The following is a 19,474-nucleotide window of genomic DNA, read 5'->3' as shown; positions in this document are numbered from 1 at the left end:
CAGCATCCTAAATATAGATGCACCTACTGTATGTGAGTGAAGCATCACAAGATGGGTTTACTTGCCAAAATGAAGTCTGCTCCCAAGTGACAAAGTAACAGTGTTCGCCTGCTTTAATTGTGCTGCCACACTCAAGTAAAGCACAATACGTTCTTCCCTGGCAGAAATACAACTTTATTTTTTATTTTTTGTAACCATATCGAACATGCTCCATGTATGACCATTATTGTTGAATCATTTCGCCTTAACCCCCACCTGAGCCTCGGCAAATTTAACAAAAATATTGTACCCCCCTTAGTCCCTCTGGATGTTACTGCAACCTTTGAACTTATTCTGCTGACTGATAATCTGATTAGCATATTGCCAGACAGCCAATTTTGAAAGAACAAAGTGTCAACAATAAAATGAGACACTAATGGCCAGTGGAATGAATTCAGGGCCAACATAACAGAGGGGGGAATACTGGAGTCCCAAAGCTTCCCAGGTAATTGGAGTGCAGTATGTTTTTTTTTAAAAAAAAATTTTAAAAATTTTTTTTATGCTACAGCTCCTCCGGTGACCTTGTAAGGCTGAGGACTTCCAAGAGGCAGACAATGAGAGCTACAGATTAGGATTCATGTTTGAGGTTCATCCTTTTTCATCCTTTTCAGTTTTTCATCATAACTCTTAACTCGTTTGCATAACAAAGGATGTTTTTCCACTGTCAGCCTGTCCTCAATCATTTCATTCTCTGCTGTAAGCCTGAGTGTCCAGCATTGGTTTGCTACTCCCATCCCTTCAAAGAAACCCATTTTGAATATTTGTCATGAATAGCATCCGTTTTTTAAATGAATAGTGGTAGGAAAAGGCATATTTCTCCATGTCCAATTGCCACTTTTCAATAAGTAACGTTTTCTTTCTTTTCCTTGGGGTTTCCCTCCATTAAATTTTTTGTCAACTAAAATGAATGCTGCTTGTTTTCTTGTTACTGCTTACTGTTTTGTTTCCCCAGAATTTATAATATATATAAAAGAAATAGTGTAAATATGGGTAAGCTGCTTGTTTATTTTTGAAGCCAGTATGAAAAGCTACTGTAGGAGAAGTAATAAATGACGACATGCTTTTGTTGTTTATGGTTCCCACTTTTTCTATTATCTAGGGACCATGATGACCTTTCTTGCACCTCATTGATTGTTTTATGTTTTTTGATCCCATTTTCAACTACATTGGCCACAGGGCTCAGGCATATTTAATGATCCAGATTTGGATTAGCATCATTTTGTACACCTGCATACAGGAGATACCAACCTCCTGCATAGTCCTGAATTTTATCATTTAGTAAGATTACCTATTTTACCGTTAAAGACGTGCAACAGAATCTTCCATAGAATTAAAGTGGAACGAAGAAATGTGTTTTTAGGTAATTAATACAGTAATATTTAAGGAATCAAGACGATATTAAAACAATCTTAAAAGCAATGGTGAGCCATGAGGGCCAGCAAGCCCTTCTCTGCTGGTTTAAGCAATATCAGACGCATAGACCTACTGTACATTTACAACCTAAATTGTAATATTTGTTCCATGAAATTATATTAATTTATTTCCAACAGGGCGGCACGGTGGATGACTGGTTAGAGCGTCAGTCTCACAGTTCTGAGGACCCGGGTTCAATCCCCGGTCCCGCCTGTGTGGAGTTTGCATGTTCTCCCCGTGCCTGCGTGGGTTTTCTCCGGGCACTCCGGTTTCCTCCCACATCCCAAAAACATGCATGAATTGGAGACTCTAAATTGCCCGTAGGTGTGAATGAGTGTGAATGGTTGTTTGTTTCTATGTGCCCAGCGATTGGCTGGCGACCAGTTCAGGGTGTACCCCGCCTCCCGCCCGAAGATAGATGGGATGGGCTCCAGCAGCCCGCAACCCTAGTGAGGATAAGCGGCTCAGAAAATGGAGGGATGGATGGATAATCAGCTCCTCTTTTAGTATGATTTGTTTTTAAAAAACATTTTTTGTTAGCTCCAAATGATTTATGTGGCACAATTGCATGCTGTTATGTGTGTTTTTGTATAGTATTGATGGTTTCTATAATTGCAACATGATTGTGGTGGTCTTAAGTGGTGGACTAAGTCGCTATTGATGGCCCAGGTACTCAGCCCGCCACTGCTTCAAAGCAATGTTTCAATACCTTCTTGTTTCACTGCAGGTGGTTGAGGAATATTTAGTTCAGTATTGCCTTTTTTTTCCTCCACCTTTTTACTTCATCCCCTACAACAGTTACATGTGCACACCTGACTCACTGTCCTATTTTTTTTATGGCGCCACCTGACGCTGTGCTCAGACCAGCTGGGATTAATTAGTGACTCAACACTGAAACCAGTGTGCTATGAAATCAATACACTATAACAGAAAATCTTCCTGCATGCTCTTGGAATGGCAATCGAATTTGTATATTGTCCATTGCTTTGAATGTGTGTGATAATGGTTGTTTGTCTACATGTGCCCTGTGATTGGATGGCAACCAGTCCAGGGTGTGACTTGCCTCTTGCCCAAAGTCAACTGGGATAGGATCCAGCTCATCCCAAATGATGAGGACAATCGCCATAGAAAATACATAGAGGTATGTTTTTCTTTCTTAGTTAATGTACGACAGTTGCAACACTCACTTGCAGCGATCCGACACAGGATATGAAATGCTTCAAAGAACAGCATGTTGCCAATAAACACCCCGCCTCCCTGCTGTAATTACCTTACACTTCACTTCACACGCTTTGTATGCCCACTCCCGATGCCACTGTTGTTGCTTTACCTTTGTACAAGGCCGGGCACTGCCTACATTAATAAAAAATGTCAGCATAAATCTATATCCAAATGAGGGAATCAAATTGTAATGTTTTTAAATCATCTGTCACATTGCCTCAAAACATAATCCCAGTCCTGAATGTGCAGTTATGTTTGTAGAGATACGGGGTGTTGAGTTTAGATTTTGCTGAATTGCCTTTTCCTGCACAAAATGTGAGGAAGAGTGCAACTAACTCCTGTCAGCTTGTGTTGGGACATGTGGGCTTGTGCCACGGGCTGCTGACTTTGATAGAAATGAAGCTGCTGCCAGGTTTCTAAAGACAAGCTGCTGACAGCCATAACCTTGAGGATGTTCGCTAGCATGTGTGCTTGCTGTCTAGATTTACATGCGGTAATGTCAATACAGCACAGGATATCATGCCAGTGATTTTATGCCAGTGATTTTCAAAGTATGGTACGAGTACCAGTGGTGGTACGGGGCTTCCTCTTGTGGTACGCATAGAGCCACTTAATTAAAAATGGTCACACTCCATCACGGGATAGTGGCTTGCGATAATGTTAAATGTACTTTTTAGGATTAGAGTCTCCGTCTCGTTTTTTTGCTGACCACTTAATGGTGGTCATAGTTGTAATGGAGAGCTAAATACTTTTCTCTGTGGGACTTGGTGTCAACATTTTGACAACCACTGCTGTAGTGCTTGTCCAGTGTGTTTAGAATGTCCCCTTTCTTTGACATTAAGTCTACAACGTTTGAGTGACGGCATTGTCAAGAGTAACTTAAGAGACAAAATTACATTGACTACAAATTACATGGTTATAATAGGGGACTCATTTTACATAATTCATAAACATTAGGAGTGAAGACTTGATTTAATGTGCATGTAGTTGTTAGGTCAAATCTGTAAGTCGGTGTGATAGAATCTCGTTTGTGTGTGTGGATGTACATTCTTCCCGCTATCAGTTGATGCTGCTACTTTCATTAGCATTGAGATAATGAGGCAAAAAATGTTGTTTTTAAACAGCCATAATAGAATGGTTGGATTGCAAATAAATAGTAACTGTGTGCGCATCCAAAGTTAATTGGGTGTATTTTTAATGAGACCAATATGTAGCGCTAAACATATGGTGCTGATTCTCTAATGCACCTGTTACCAAAACTCAACATGACTGAAGCAAAGTAAAAATGTCAGCCTCTATAAGTCAATGTAAATACATTCAACTGTTTGTGAGTTACTCTTCAACACAGTTTGCACATAAAAGTTCATTTGATGTCTCAGTTCTTTGTTCAGAATACCGTGAATGCTTCGAACAAAGGTTAGAAGGTGAAAATGAAAATGTGTAAAAACAGTCTGCCTTTTCTTCTAGGTGATGTCTGCTGCCAGTTACAAATTTCTCTTCCCGCGAGCGCGGAGGTGAATCCGGATCCAACCTTTCCTCCAGCTTGGATGAAGGGACCCAAATTGACTGTCGAGGTTTGCTGTGGATAAAACAATATTACCTCTACAGGCAAGTGTTTTTGTACATACAGAGCATTGCCTCCAATTGTCATGGTAATGCCTCTCAAGTGACCTGGGAGACCTCCAGGTTAACATCCAAAGTGACCCCTGCTAAAACCACTCGACTTGCCAGTCCCAACAGCGTCAGCTGTCAGTGAAGGTGACACGGGTTGAAAGGATTCTGAAGTGGATTCTTTTTCCTCTGCGGTGGTGGCTGCCTTACTCATCAGGCTGGGAGTGGCAGCAAGATGCCTGAACTGGACGATATTCCCCCCCTGAGGGGACCTGGAGACCCTGAAATGGGCCTCCATGGTCCCGCTGACCCAATTCAGATTCAGCACGGGATCCTGGAGGAACAAGTGGAGCTGTGGTGGTTCAGAGAACCCGGGAAGTCTCTGCTGTGCTACTCCATCGCTGTATTTCTAATCGTGGGCTGTGGGCTCGGGGGTGTTGGCCTCCTCTCCACTACCACCAGCGTCTCCAGCGAATGGCGGTTGGGTGTGGGCACGGCCCTTTGCCTGCTCGCCTTGGGGGTTTTGCTCAAACAGCTGCTCAGCTCAGCAGTGCAGGACATGAATTGCATTCGAAGCCGGCAGCAGATTGACATGCTCAAAAGTGGAGGCTTATCTGATTTCCTTGTGGTTTTGATTGCTGGAATGTCCATGCTCATTTGTGGAGGGGTTCTACTACATCTGGCCCTGGTGAACCATATGCCCAAACCAGGCCAAGCACTTAACGATATGTACGTCTCTGGTGTGGTGTTGCTGACTGGAGGGGGGGCTGCAGTTCTGGGCGTTGGAATTTACTCTTTTGTGGTCATCCTACTTGAGAGGACACGGCCTGGACGAAGGTTCGTGGACAGGATGTTGAACATCTTCACCATCTCTGGGCACATGGACAACCGGGCTCGTCGAGAAACTACCTCAAGCCTGGCTAATCTCATATGAGATTAAACAGCATGAATGTCGCCTCTTTTGGGTTTTAGCTCCTAATTTCTGTACATTAAACTGACTTCCAATCCTTTCTGGGGACAAAAAGACGTGAAGATGACACATCCTTTCCAAGCCGACATTTTGCTCCATTTTCTGTCACCATCGGAAGCCAAACGTAAGCAAAAAGAATGACATCTATGTTGGCAAAAAAAACTGAAAGAAAAGATAAAAGACTAACACACAAAGTGTACCAGTTTAGTTTCGGTAAAGCCACACATAATGCTGCGTTTAAACGCTCAAATCTGCACATCTGCTAAAATTTTACATTCGTTCTGGACAAAAATGCTGAATTCTGCCCTGTGTACTTTTGGCTTGGACAGTGTTGTGCATCAACACCAACAGGAAAAAAAGTAAGTCAGTGGGGGAATACTGTAATCAAATCCTGTAATTGATGGTTTAACATATTTAACTGTGCACTGATGATAAATTTAGAATTAGACTCACATCTTTAAAACTGCTAAAATATTTTTTGGGCATTAAAAATAATAAAAACATTAATTCCAATTGATGGATCTCAAGTTGGCAGCTTGGTCTAGTAGTTGTGAACACGTCTGCCTCACAGTTCTGGGGTTCGAGGTTCGAATCTCACCTCCGGCTTTACTGTGTAGTGTTAGCTTATTCTCCACAGGTGTGTTTTCTCTGGATACTCCGACCTCCTCCCGCATTTCAAGAAATATGCATTACAGGTGAGTTGAAGACTTACTGTTATTGGCCATAGTTGCAATGGAAAGTGGACGAATGATCAATAGCTGTATCTGAAGTCTTTGCACTGCAACCCATTTTGAAAGAAAAATGAGGTGAGCTCTATTCATGTGTTAAAGGGACATTTGGCCTGCATTTCTGACCATCCTTGGTTTGTGAGCATCAGGACATCAGTGAGTCGCTAATGATAGCCCGAAATGATCAAATTACAGCTACAGAATATCCAATTATTGGCGCAATAAAAAGACATTCAAAATCTTTTCACCTTCTCAATGGCCATATAAATGGAAGAAAAATGAAAAATCACATGAGTGACTTTTGAGTTTAACAAAAAAAAAAATCATTGTTTTTTTTTTTAACTTTGTTCCAAACTTGTCTGTAGTGTCTGTCAGCTGACCTTACAATTGTTTTAGAATTATTCCACTTTTTATGCTCTTTCAATTTGTGAATTTCTATATAAATTGTTTTTTGTGTGACTGAATGTGACTTTTGCAATCGTGTTTTCTTTTTACCCACTTAATTCTTTAACTGTATGATAACACTGATTGAAATCACATTTGCTACTAATCATAATGGTAGGAATAACGATCCCCAAGGTCAGCTATTGAAATTAGCTTAACTTCTCGTTGCCTCCATGGCTGGCAAGACAAAAGTTATTGACTCAAGTATTGATGGTACAAAAACATAGCAATTTAAACAAAAGTAAAAACAGAAATAACAACAGAACAAAAACTAGATGTGAAAAATGTGGTCCAATAAAGGTGCCGTATTTTACCAACCATTTTTCCCCCCGTATTTGGGATGTAATATTGTCTCTATGGTGCCTCAGTACACATGTGAAATATGAATTAAAATCTGCCAAGAGGCCTGAAATCAGGTCATTTGAATTTCTCAAGCTTATCTACATCACTAGCGAAGATCCCTGCCTACCTTTCCGGTGCTGAGCCAGCGCTGTCAACATTACAAATACGTGTGCTCTCACAAAAGGGTCTTCTACACAGAGGCAACCAATAAGAAGAAAGGGGGCGGTCTTAGCCAAATATGGACAAAGCAGATACAAAACCGGGTCAAACAGAAGTAGCTGTCAGAGGGGCCTTTTCCAGACACTTGTATGTTTTTAAAATGAAATTGACACTTTTATACTAAGTCCATGTTAGAGAGTCACTCTATGGTGGTCTAAATAGCCAAAACAAGTGACCTTTAAAGGGAACATACTGTATTATGGCAAATTGAATTTTTAACTGCTTATAGACAAATTGTTGGTCCGCTGGTGTGCTTGCGCACCTATCAACTGTGAAATTAAAATGTAACAGATAAAAGGTAAGCAGAGATGCAGTGTTAGCACAGATTAGTATTAGCTACCAGTGGTATCAGTGTTAGCTTCAGATTATCGGCAAATGGATGTGAATATGACCATTATTATCACATCTTTCCACAGTCCAAACGTATGTTTACCAAAAGTACTGCAAATGTTTTTGTGTGTGGTTGTTTTGATATTTTGCTATCTTTTGTATGTTTTACAGGCATGTGTTAGCCAAACGTTGTTTGAATCATGCAAGACTGTAAATTGTCTTGACATTGACATACTGTAAATTATAACTATCCATTCATTTGATACTGCTCTGGTATTGGATCTGATTAGCTTGTGCAGGTTTACCTGATGTAGTTTGTTGAGTGTTCGTCAAAAGCTTTTGAGAGGCATCTCTCACATTTCCCCACACGATATATTTTGTGTGTGCGTGCGTGCGTGTGTGTGTGTGTGTAAAGCCTTCTTTATCAGTCTGTGCATATGCTGCCGCGACACAAAAGAGTCACAGTGAACCATTGTTGCGGCGAGGACAAAAAAAAAAAAAAAAAAAAAAAATGGGGGTCCAGTGCACAAGGCGGCGGACTGGCAGGGGCTGGCACAGGTTAGCACCAAGCTGTTTGTTGCACACACACACAAAGGCCAGAAATGAGACTCAATATTTTTTTATTGGTCCAAGGCAAATACAAATGTGAACAGACAAACCAGACGGTGTCAGCCTTGATTCAAGGAATGTACGTTTAGTTGAATTTTAGATTTTTTTTAAAGATATGATCGTTAAGCTTCAACATTTAATTGGGGCGTTATACAGGCGGTTATACAGGAGTAGTACATTCACATTGTAGGCAGTGTCGCTTCAATTCCCACTCAGTGATGGTGTGAGTGTTAATGGTTTGTCCTCTGTCCTGTGAATGACTGGCGACCAGTCCAGGGTGTAGTCCACCTTTTGCACAAAATTAGCTAGGATAGGCTCCTGAACAGGATAAGTGGCACAGAAAATGGATGGATGAATAAGTGGTGCATAGAAACGTAGTTGTTTTGTGGTCCGACAATAGCTGCATTTCTTTTAACAAAATAATTAAACACATATTGAATGACCAAGTACACAGTGTATTTTAATCAAGTTGTGCAAGATTCCGTAGCAAATCTTGGACGTGTGAATCATTTGTTTTCATGTTGTCAGTTCATGACACACATATTGCTTCAAAAATTTTATCAAATTTGGTACCACTTACAAATAGTGTAACCTTATGAAAATGGATGGATGGTTTTTCACTGGTAATAGTTTTGTGTGGCCACCTCAGAATTTGCCAATGAGTATTTATCACACTATTGTTATGGAGTGTGAAAAACTATTGACCGACAAAAACAAATGTGTTACAAAATATTTTATAATATAAATATAATTTTGTGAACTTGTTTGCCTGATGTTTCAGGGAGCGGATAAATGCCTTGCAGCTATCGATACTTACCTGTATTGAAACGTGGGAAATATTTCATACAATCTGCTCAATATTTTCAAATGTACAGAACCTTTATTTTCAAATATATGTCATTGCTTCATATACCAGTCATTATAAATTAATGACGACCAATAACAGAAATAATAATTTTGGAAGCAAAACTCAAAAACGATTAGGCTGTCTGTTAAAAAGTTTCATATTTAACAGGTTTTTATTCAGTAATAAAATGACTTCTATTGCAATAGTGGTGTTTCTGAGCTAATGTGTGAATGGTACAATGTATACACGAGTAATTGAACAACAGTGCACTCCTAACTCTTTGGGACAACTATATGCATCTTCACATGTGTGTGGGCAGAACAAAACGAGTTATGCAAAGACACATGCATATACATATTTTCAAGCAATCCCTTTAGACTATGTTAACTTCTCTAGGTGTGATAGTATAAAAAGATAAGAAGACAGCATTTTTGCATCCAACTCACTGTTGAAGACTCGTCAAAGCTGCAAGTGGATTTTGCTGCAAGGTTACAGGCTCAGCATGTGGGGTTGTCAGTGGTGTAATATTACACTGCCAAAGTCTCAGACAATATTGTCACTTATTAATCATTGACCTGCCGGCTGGTGTTAGGTTCACTTGACTGAGGATTATGTTCACAGTGGTACGGGTGATGATACAACAACAATTTATTTAAGGCAATAAAGATACGACAGATGTTTTCATAACCATTCTGCCTCAGAGAGTAAGAGATTTATGTAGTACAAAAAAAATTTATAACAAAGACACAACCAGATTATAAAACGGTAAACGTTTTCATGATGATGAAATAAATTACACGAATATTTGGCAATGTGGTTATCCACTGGCTGGCATTGATTCATTGAGCTGCAAAATTTGAAAATATAATGTACTAGAAATTCATTCATTTAAACTTTTAAAAGGGGATTTTCTTTTTCTCTCAATGTTTCTCAATGTCGCTGACAATAAACCTCCACGTGAGTTACATAAAAAGGGAAAGCCTTAACTATAAATACATTACATTACACTTATGGTGTAAAAGAAGAACGTATTTTTGCACAAAATGAGAGAAGATTTTCCTTCTGTCCCACTCAGAGAGACATAAGGACAGGGGAAGAAGCCACAGAGAGCCATTCGTCTAGCAGCGTCTTTGCCCTTTAGTTTGTCCGGAGCTGGTAATCTGCCAAGAGATGTAACAGCACAGCATTAACACATAGCTTTTGTCCCTGTCATCACTCCTGCACATCCCATCATTGGCAACACCAAATCCTTAAACAAGATTTACATTCATACTGGCTGTAGTGCTGGCACAATAAATCAAATACTCAATAATTACTCTCCTTAGGCAAGGGTGAAAGGAAATACATTCGTGAAAATGGTTATTAGAAACATTGAATTACTATGTAATGTAAATCAGATGTGCCAATAAGTGTATACTGTATCTTGTGCAATTGTATATACAGTATGTTATGTGCATTCAACTCTAATCTGACCATGATTTTCAGATCTTAGTTCCAACAGTGCCTCTAATTCTGTCAACTTGAACGCAAACAAACTTGCATTGAAATAAAGTTGTTTGAAAATCAATTATTGTGTCTTGTGGTCTTTCATGGACACCATCTCTCACAGTTGCATACATTGTTTAACTTGACAGCTTAACAGAAAGTTACCGTAAATATCCTAACCTATCACTATGAAAATGAAAATATGAAAAATAATAAGCAACATTTTTACCATTATTCATTTTCACATTGAATTTGTTTATGTAAATGTCTGATCAAGATCAAGTGGAATCTGTAAAGGTGAATCGGTTGCTGTTGTCTAATTTGGAACTTAAAGAAAAGATTTGGGAAAACTATGCCTCTAAAGTCGACCAAAACTGTTTGTACTGCTATCTGTGAGATGTCAGCTCAGTTCAGCAAGCATCAAAGGATTAACAGTCTTCCATTTTCTTCACCATTTTATGGCTTTTTTGGCAACAACAGAGGCCAAAAGGACAGGCCTCAAAAAGTGCTGTTATGAAGACAGGAATGTGAGAAGAGGAAAGGAAAAACCCTCATGGATGTTGCATGAAGTATCTTACATTTAAGGTGAATCACTTCATACGGTGCTGTCATTAAAGGTAAGGGTGTCATCTCTTTTGTAGGCGCATGTTCAAACACTGGCAGTTCCTCGTAGCTTAGTACACACAGATGGAATGATGCAGCAGGGTGACGAGCGAGGAAAGACGTATCGTAAACTGTCATCACTCAACTGGACAATACGTAAGCAAAGTCAGTAGGGACTGTATAACGCATTGAGGTGTGGTTTAATCAATATGGACGTGCCTGTGGGTTGTTTTGGGTGAAATGGGACCCTAGGTGTCTTTGTGCCAATGGTGTAAGTAAAATATGAGAAATATAATCTTTGCCTCCAGTCCTGCCAACTTCATCTTTCTTCTGAGAACTACCAAGGGAGCCTGCTGGCACTTCTTTCTCTACAGCTTCGGATTTGTATTTGACATAATAAACCTGACGTATGTACGACAGTCGTGTTTATTCCTGGAGTGAATGTCAGGTACGAAACGTAATGACTTCTGGCAAGTGTCCCTTGAAAGTTCTGATCAATCCTCATCAATATGCCATAGCTTTAACATGCTCATATTCTATCATCTAATGGGTCGAAATGGGTAGTGATATAGGTAGAGGTGGAGATACAACTTCTGCAATATGGTAGTATAATGCTTAAAGGATAATCGCATTTATTAGATTGCAGACTCTGCAACATTTCTTGGCTTGCGTGTCCTCCGTTATCTTCCTGGATTATGACAAATAAAATGGGGTTCATCCACAGTTTCACTCAATCCACAGATCACAGATGCCAAAATGGCGATTGTTATCGTAGGAATTCACAGGAATACTTGAATTACACCTTCAGAAGGGAAGCGGCGGTAAAGTTTCTATCTCTGCACATGATGGTGAAAGAACCGGAAAATGATATTATAGAGGATGGAACTCTGGTTCACTTTCAGGGCAAACTGAATAGAGATGCAGCAAGAATGTGGAATACAAAATCTGAACAAGCCTCTAACGTTTGACTGATAAAAAAGGAACTGGTAAAGAACATCCATCCATTTTCAACACCGCTTATCCTGCTTAGGGTTGCGGGGCGCCGGGAGCCTATCCCAGCTGACTTCGGGCGAAAGGCGAACTACACCCTGAACTGGTCGCCGTTTAGCACATCTGCCTCATAGTTCTGAGGACCCAGATTCAAATCCGGCCTCGCCTGTGTGGAGTTTGCATGCTCTCCCCGTGCCTACGTAGATTTTCTCCGGGTACTCGGGTTTCCTCTCACGTTCCAAAAACATGCACGCTAGGTTGATTGAAGACTCTAAATTGCCCGTAGGTGTGAATGTGAGTGCGCATGGTTGTTTGCTTATATGTGCCCAGCAATTGGCTGGCGACCAGTTCAGGGTGTACGCCGCCTCTCACCCAGGGTCAGCTGGGATAGCCTCCAGCATGCCAGCGACCCTAGTGAGGATATGTGCTGTGGAAAATTCATGAATGGATGTATAATGGATGTGGCATGGTGGAAGACTGGTTGGCACATCTGCCTCACAGTTCTGAGGACCGGGGTTCAATCCCTGGCCCCGCCTGTGTGGAGTTTGCATGTTCTCCCCATGCCTGCGTGGGTTTTCTCCGGGTACTCTGGTTTCCTCCCACATCCAAAAACATGTACAGTAGGTTAATTGAGGACACTAAATTGTCCGTAGGTATTAATGTGAGTGCGAATGCTTGTTTGTTTGTATGTGCCCTGTGATTGCCTGGCAACCAGTTCAGGGTGTACCCCGCCTCCTGCCCGCAGTTAGCTGGGATAGGCGCCAGCATACCCGTGACCCTAGTGAGGATTAGCGGTTTGGATAATGGATGGATAGATGGCTGTAACGCTCCTGTTTGAATGCTGTTTAAATGAGATCAAGACAAATCCTTTAAAACATTTTACAACAATAATGTGACCTATAACCTGAACAATTCCAATGACATTTTAATTCATTTTTCGAAAGGGGAAGTAAAAATAAACAACTCCAATGTGTTTGCACAAGTGTGTATATCCTATTGTAAGTGGAATGTATGCTGTATATATTTGCTGCATCTTGTACCAGGCCCCAGGCTCAACTGAAGAAAAACAACCCCAAACCATGATGCTGCCACCACCACGCTGCATTGGAGGTTTGGTGTTCTTTTGGGGATGTGTTTGCGCCAAACACACCTTTTGGAATTCTGGTCAAAAAGTTCAACCTTGGTTTTATTGGACCCTAGGACATTTTGGGGAGATTTTGTTATGGTCTGATGAAAGCATGGATGAACTTTGTGGTCATAATTCTAAAACGTATATTTATTTAACACATTACAAATTAAGCGTTATAAATGGGTATGATACAGGGGGCATTGTATGCAACTTGAACTCATGACTTAGCTTTCAGAAAAGTTGTAGGTGGCAAGTGTGGGGATTTTTCTTGACTGTATATGTGACAGACCCTCTTTTTGTTGTTGTCCTGTTTGGTTGTTAGGTCAGGCTGAAATGAAGATCTGTATCCCTTTTATGCCAGAACAGTTTTACTGTGTCACCGTGGACGTTTTAAGCTGCCACAGCGGTCTCTTTGTATTCTGATGGATATTTGAGAATTACAGTCGTTCAGTCGAACAGAAGGTTTTTAAAGGGCAGTAACGGAAAAAAATAAAGGAGAGTAAAAAAGGTAACTCAATATTATGAGAAAAGACAACAAAAGACAAAGCACTAGCTGTAAACAAGATGAGGAAAGTAAAGCATTATATAACTAGTACAATGACACATTGGATTCGAGTGCTGTACTTAACATGCATGTTTTTTGAACAGAAGTGGAAGCCGGAGCACCCAAATGAAACACACGCAGCATGGGGAGACCATACAAACTCCCCACAGAAAGGCCAGAGCCCGGCTTTGAAACCACGACCTCTGAAATGTGAGGCAGATGTGCTAACCAGTCACCCACCGTGCTACTGCCACACAAACACTTGTAGCGTATATGGGTTAAATAAAAATTTTATTAATCCAGGAAAAAAGAATGAGCTTCGTAATTTTAAAGTACAGCGTTATAAATAAAGCTTTTTTTTTTTTTATATAAGAGGGGCACCACATTGCTTTTTATGTGGATAAAATGTGGGAAAAACGATGAGAAACCTTTTTATCAGTCTCGTAATCTGAAGGTTGCTACACTTCAGAGAACTTTGATAAGAGTTCTAGACGTCCAGAGCTTTTCTCTCTCGAACCCAAACACAACAATGCAGGTAGTGAATTTTATGGAAAATGTAATGATCTAACATGGGGAATCTACAGGGAAAGAACAGAGAAAAACACAAAACAAAGTACAGATGAACATTGGCAAAGGAAACTGACTTGTGATGTGAGATTGGTAGAATGAGCGTGTAAAGAATGCATATAGCTGGGGATTCCTGTTCTCGTTAATTTAAACCCAAATATGCACTAATCTGTACTTTTAGTCGACCGCAACGGACTTATGTGTCTTGAACACGTTTGAGGCAGGCGAGTCAAGCTTCCGAGTGTTCAGCCGGCCCGGTCCACACCGGGAACAGGTCGATTTGGCGGAAAGGAAGAAGAAAAAAGTTTTTTTTTTTTTTTTTTTTTTTAAATACATTCCCACTGCAGGCGGCACGGTTGGACGACTGGTTAGAGTGTCTGCCTCACAGTTCTGGGGAGCGGGGTTCAATCCCCGACCCCGCCTGTGTGGCGTTTACGTGTACTCCCCGTGCCTGCGTGGGTTTTCTCCGGGCACTCTGGTTTCCTTCCACATCCCAAAAACATCCATGGTAGGTTAATTGAAATCTCTAAATTGCCCGTAGGTGTGAATGTGAGTGCGAATGGTTGTTTGTTTCTGTGTGCCCTGCGATTGGCTGGCAACCAGTTCAGGGTGTACCCCGCCTCCTGCCCGAAGATAGCTGGGATAGGCTCCAGCACGCCCGCGACCCTTGTGAGAATAAGCGGCTTGGAAAATGGATGGATGGATTCCCACTGCAGTGGAAAAAGTACAGCATCCTAACCAATAGGCTAATGATTCTCCAAGAGCTTATCCAAGTCAGGAGATAACCATCCAAATAGAGTCCAATTAATGTGATGAGGTGGAGGTGATTGAAGCTGCCCTGCACTATAAAAACACACCAATTTTGAGTTTTCTACTCTCTAGAAGCATTGCCCAATGTGAGTCGTACCTCGCCCAAAACAGCTCTTGGAAAACCTAGCTATGTCTAATAGCCTTGATGTCCATCAGTCCATTGTAAAAGATTGTCTAAAAGGGACAAAGTTTACCACTTGCCACTCTCCCTATGAATGGCCATCCTGTAAAGATGACTGCAAGAGCGCATCTCTTCCAAACAATCTCTTCCATAAACACTTCCAATTCCATCTCTTCAAACGTCTCAAATTTTGCCCTCCCAGATTTTCCATTGTGAAAACTACTAGAACTAACTAAACAAACAAAACCCACTTTTAAAGCCAGCAGTCTCCAATACTTTTACACCTGTTGCCAACAGTGCACACAATCTGTTAGGCTGAATATGTAATTTAGCACCCACAATTTGAGACCTCAGTGAATCAGGCCAATTGTGTGAAGGCTCAGCACACCATCCAAACCTCATCTCAACTGTGTAGAATGGTAGAGCGGGCATCATAGTGGTCAGTGAACCCTTGAGAAAGAATTACAGTTGGTGACTCACACCCGAACACTAAACGATTGAGTACCAAACATCTACTGACGCGCCAAAGTCCGCTGGGATAAGCTTAAGGTCACTCGCGGCCGCCATGAGGATAAACAGTATCGATAATGGATGGGTGGAAATATAGTATCTAAATATAAAATTATATGTTCAAGGTTCAAACTGTCTCCAACTTTTTTATTAATTGTACAGACAATAATGTTAAGTAACATTCAAGTAAATAGATATAATTGTATATTCCTCAATTTCCTTTAGAATTTTTTTTTTTTTAAATTTTAACTCAACGGAGGCCGACCAAAATCACAAAATGGTTTGTTTCAACTTTGGGTAAGTACTAAGTACTGTAACTATTTAAGTGTGTTCTTACCTCCACTTTGAGTGATGTAGCGCACCCAGGGCAAGGCCTGGTAACCACTCTTTTCTATAATCTTTAGGTAGCGCACCTGGGTAGCACAAAAAAAAAAAAAAAGAAATTTATATATGAGAATTGTACTGAAATAAAGGTACAAAACATTATTGCTAACATTGTCTCACACCTGAATGCCAGATACAGTAAAATAAGGGATCTCAAAGTTAACAATGATTGGTTTTTTTGCATCCAACTCATCACTCTCCACACTGGGTAGCCCAAAGTGTGCCCGCATCAGGTACTCCTTGCCACCCTTCAGGAACATGGACAGAAAAGAGAAGAAGTCAAAGTTGTTATTACATCTGGAAAATGATTATTACACAATACTGTGTCCGCAAAGCTGTATGTCTGGTGTATTTTCTCCTGTCAATGATGGAAAATCATGGGACATCTTATGGTAATAATCATGACAAATTTAATCAGTTTTGGCATATGTCTGAGTCATCTTAAATGTCTCAAGATTATAACCATACAACCGGTTAATCATTTTCATAATCTTTGTACATTATGTCATCTGTGCACTGTTGGTGCATGTGTCCTCTCGATTATTAATTGTAGAAAATAATTTGTTTCCATCCAGATTTGCATTAATGTAAGTCTATATTCTTAGACTGTGCAAAGTGTGACGGAGTGGTGTACATTTTGTGCCAGCGCAAGGCTCGCTCGGTGTGTTTGCATATATTGCAGACCGGTTTGCGCAGCAAGGGTGCGTCCTTTGGCATCCGCCCCGGCCCATGTGACAATTTGGTGACTTAGGGCTCTATTTTCAGCGGTGCATCTTGACCTTTGTGCAAGCGCAAGACTCGCTGCGCATTGGCAGACCTGTCTGCACCAAGATGGTTGGTGTCAACGCAGCGAGGTTATGCCCTTGGAGATGTGCTTTGCGGAGTGAGATTTTGGTGCACAGAAAGTGCGTCTAAACATAGACCTGCTCATACCATGTCCAGGTTTTAGTGCCGGGATCTAACACGATTTTGGAGAATCTGATTGGTGTACATGCAGGCAGACAGACACACAAGGTCCTCGGATGTGTGTGATGAATGACAGATTTATTTCAGAGGGAATCCATTATTATTATTATTATCATCATCATCATTATTACATTTTTTAAAATCAATGTACTGGCCAGCATGCCGCTATTGGCGTCAGGGTATATAAACAAATGATCGTTTGAGGGAATATAGATCATTGAGGTCGGACTCTTTTACTTTAAGCCGCCACCGATTTTTCACCAGCTCATTCTGTTTTTAATCAGGGTATATCGCTAACATTCAATGCTGCAATCACTCATGGGTCGCTGAGTCCTCTTCCGCATATATGATATACATACATATACAAAACGGTTTGCTCCACTTTTAACGGGTATGCAGTAACCCGCTTCCATTGGCTGAATTGAAGTCAGCTGTAGTGACGCCCACACCAGCACTAAATGCGCTGGGGGTACGCCGGTCCACGAAAGTACCAAAACCGGGTTTAGCCCTCTTCCTCCCAGAGTGGGGAGACAGAAACACTAGCTCTGCAGATATGTGGGGTGGATCGGACATATTTCCGTTATGAATACAGAACAGCGGACAATTAACCCTGTGAATTATTGTAGAATGCAATTCACTGATTGCATCATGATTATTATCATTATTAGCCCTTTTTTTTTTTTTTTTTTTTTTTTTTTAAATCACCCCACTGGCAAACACGCAGCTCTGGGGCAGTGGGGGGCATATGCACAAATGATCGTGGATCCATGGGGTCAGTGGTTCGGACATCTTTAAGTTATCACCAGCTGATGCTATATTTAATCACGTTGTCTTTTGCCACATTAGCCAAAGTGACAATGTTCCAGTCACGCACAGGTCTCGCTCTCCACGCGAGACCGTCATTGTGTCTCACTTTAAGGGAATGAATGAAATAAGCTTCTTTAATTGGTGGCGAATGACGTCGGCTGTGTTTACATACTGTGTGTACAGACAGCCCCTTTTGTTCAATACGCCAGCTGCGCGCATCTGCGAGTTTACGACAACCTGGTCTAACCTGCCCCTTTGCAGAATTACTGTATGGCACACGCCGCTCCGGATTTGTGCTAGTCATGAAAATAGAGTCCAAACTTTTCTGGACTTGTTCACTTAAGACAGATCACTGTACAGTTTGAAGTCATTTCTAGAATATTCCTAAAATCTAAAGGTCTGAACTTCACGGTGGATAATCCATGTGTGAAAATGATTCTGCATGCCAAAGGAATCCTGATTTCTGAATCCTGGCAGTCTCATATTGGTATTGGATCAGGGAAGAAAAAGAAACCTGCTCATTCAGTATATTCCAGTATCTGACCTCATTTTTTGGGCACACAACCTACTTGAACCAAATGATGCAAGCAAAACACAAGCACACAGTCTTGTACAGTAAGGACAAGTGAGTTCAATCTTTTGATCTCGTTAAAACACCAAGAACTAAGTAGCAATTGGACCAGTGCATACAAATGTATAAATTCACAGTTTATGTAAAGATCATACTCTTAATGATGTCTTGCCCTTTACAACCCAAACCCAGCATCTAAATGCATGTACAGTAATATGTTTTAAAGAATGAAAGATTAGGATGTTCCACACTAACAGGGAAAGATTTGATGTTCCACTGCACCACACTCTTCTCGGGCACCCACTTGGCACTGCCTGTGCTGGTCTTGAACTTTGGTGAGTCGGCATCACTGGGCACTGGCACCAAAATGGACACATTGTTGGCAGTTAACCGGCTCTTAAACTGACTACGAGCCTGCAATGATAAACAGACGGCAACCCAAATGCCATTCTAGAACTTTGCAGCGAAGGAGATCATGCACATGAAAATCCAAACCCCAAACCTGGCAGTATTACTGTCAAAATGGCAATTTGATTGTTTTTGCAAGCCATGTGTCATGAATATCCAAATGGTCCCAAAAGGACTAGTGGTAATGTTTGTGTTTATGCTTGTGCATCATTTGTCATTACCTTCACCTTGATCTCGACGCGGCTGTGGGAGAACTTCTCTATCACGCTCTCGATCCATATGATTGGCTTCACCTGTCAGGGGGATAGAAAGAGTGGACAAGGTCAGAGGGGTGAGCACAAACCTGAATAGCATCACAACAACACACATTACCAACAGAAAACAATGTTAAAACTAGGGGGAGAGAGAAAGAAAGAGTGAAATGTATATATACAGTATATGTATGTAGTACAACACACGCATATAAAACTGTTATCCAAAAGTGACAATGGCCTGAATAATTTTACTCTCATTGCAACAGAATAGAGCACAAAAGGTAATACATCTTTCAACAGGTTCGCAATTGGTGTGTGCATGTTTGTGTGTGAGTCCTGCTCACCATTGTGTTGAGCCGGTAGGACATGAGCTCACTCTCACCATCAGGGGGGATGAAAGAAATTGTGCGGTCATTCTGGAAGCGCGACAGACGGACACACTGATGAAACTTTACGTCCTCTAGCTCCACGGTTTTACTCTTGTCTCCTGAGACACACGATACACATAAACAGAAAAATGGTGAGAGCCTTGTAATCATTCAAAACAAGGTC

The 19,474-nt window shown here is 41.0% G+C and overlaps 2 protein-coding genes across 3 annotated transcripts in view; one reads left to right on the top strand and one right to left on the bottom strand.

The window, feature by feature from the left end:
• The first annotated feature begins 2,503 nt into the window (after nt 1-2,503).
• LOC133406632 (transmembrane protein 125) lies at nt 2,504-5,327 on the top strand. The gene is made up of 2 exons (XM_061684361.1): nt 2,504-2,593; nt 4,141-5,327. Exon 2 carries the CDS (start codon nt 4,520-4,522, stop codon nt 5,216-5,218), a length of 699 nt encoding a protein of 232 aa, XP_061540345.1. The 5' UTR covers nt 2,504-2,593; nt 4,141-4,519; the 3' UTR covers nt 5,219-5,327.
• Nucleotides 5,328-8,926: 3,599 nt separating this feature from the next.
• The window catches only part of ap1m3 (adaptor related protein complex 1 subunit mu 3), a 38,933-nt gene continuing 28,385 nt past the window's right edge, over nt 8,927-19,474 (bottom strand). The window contains exons 7-12 of one of the 2 annotated variants that reach the window (XM_061683991.1): nt 19,267-19,409; nt 18,890-18,961; nt 18,516-18,674; nt 16,039-16,164; nt 15,870-15,945; nt 8,927-9,933 (exon numbers count right to left, since the gene is read on the bottom strand). In XM_061683991.1, the coding sequence (XP_061539975.1) occupies nt 9,911-9,933; nt 15,870-15,945; nt 16,039-16,164; nt 18,516-18,674; nt 18,890-18,961; nt 19,267-19,409 (599 nt within the window). In that variant the 3' untranslated portion in view covers nt 8,927-9,910. The remainder of the gene's footprint in view (nt 9,934-15,869; nt 15,946-16,038; nt 16,165-18,515; nt 18,675-18,889; nt 18,962-19,266; nt 19,410-19,474) is intronic. The other variant, XM_061683992.1, reaches the window with a different exon arrangement.

The sequence above is a fragment of the Phycodurus eques genome, chromosome 8, assembly GCF_024500275.1.
Source record: "Phycodurus eques isolate BA_2022a chromosome 8, UOR_Pequ_1.1, whole genome shotgun sequence".
Classification (NCBI taxonomy): Eukaryota; Metazoa; Chordata; class Actinopteri; order Syngnathiformes; family Syngnathidae; genus Phycodurus; species Phycodurus eques.
This window is presented reverse-complemented; position numbering and strand designations above follow the sequence as displayed.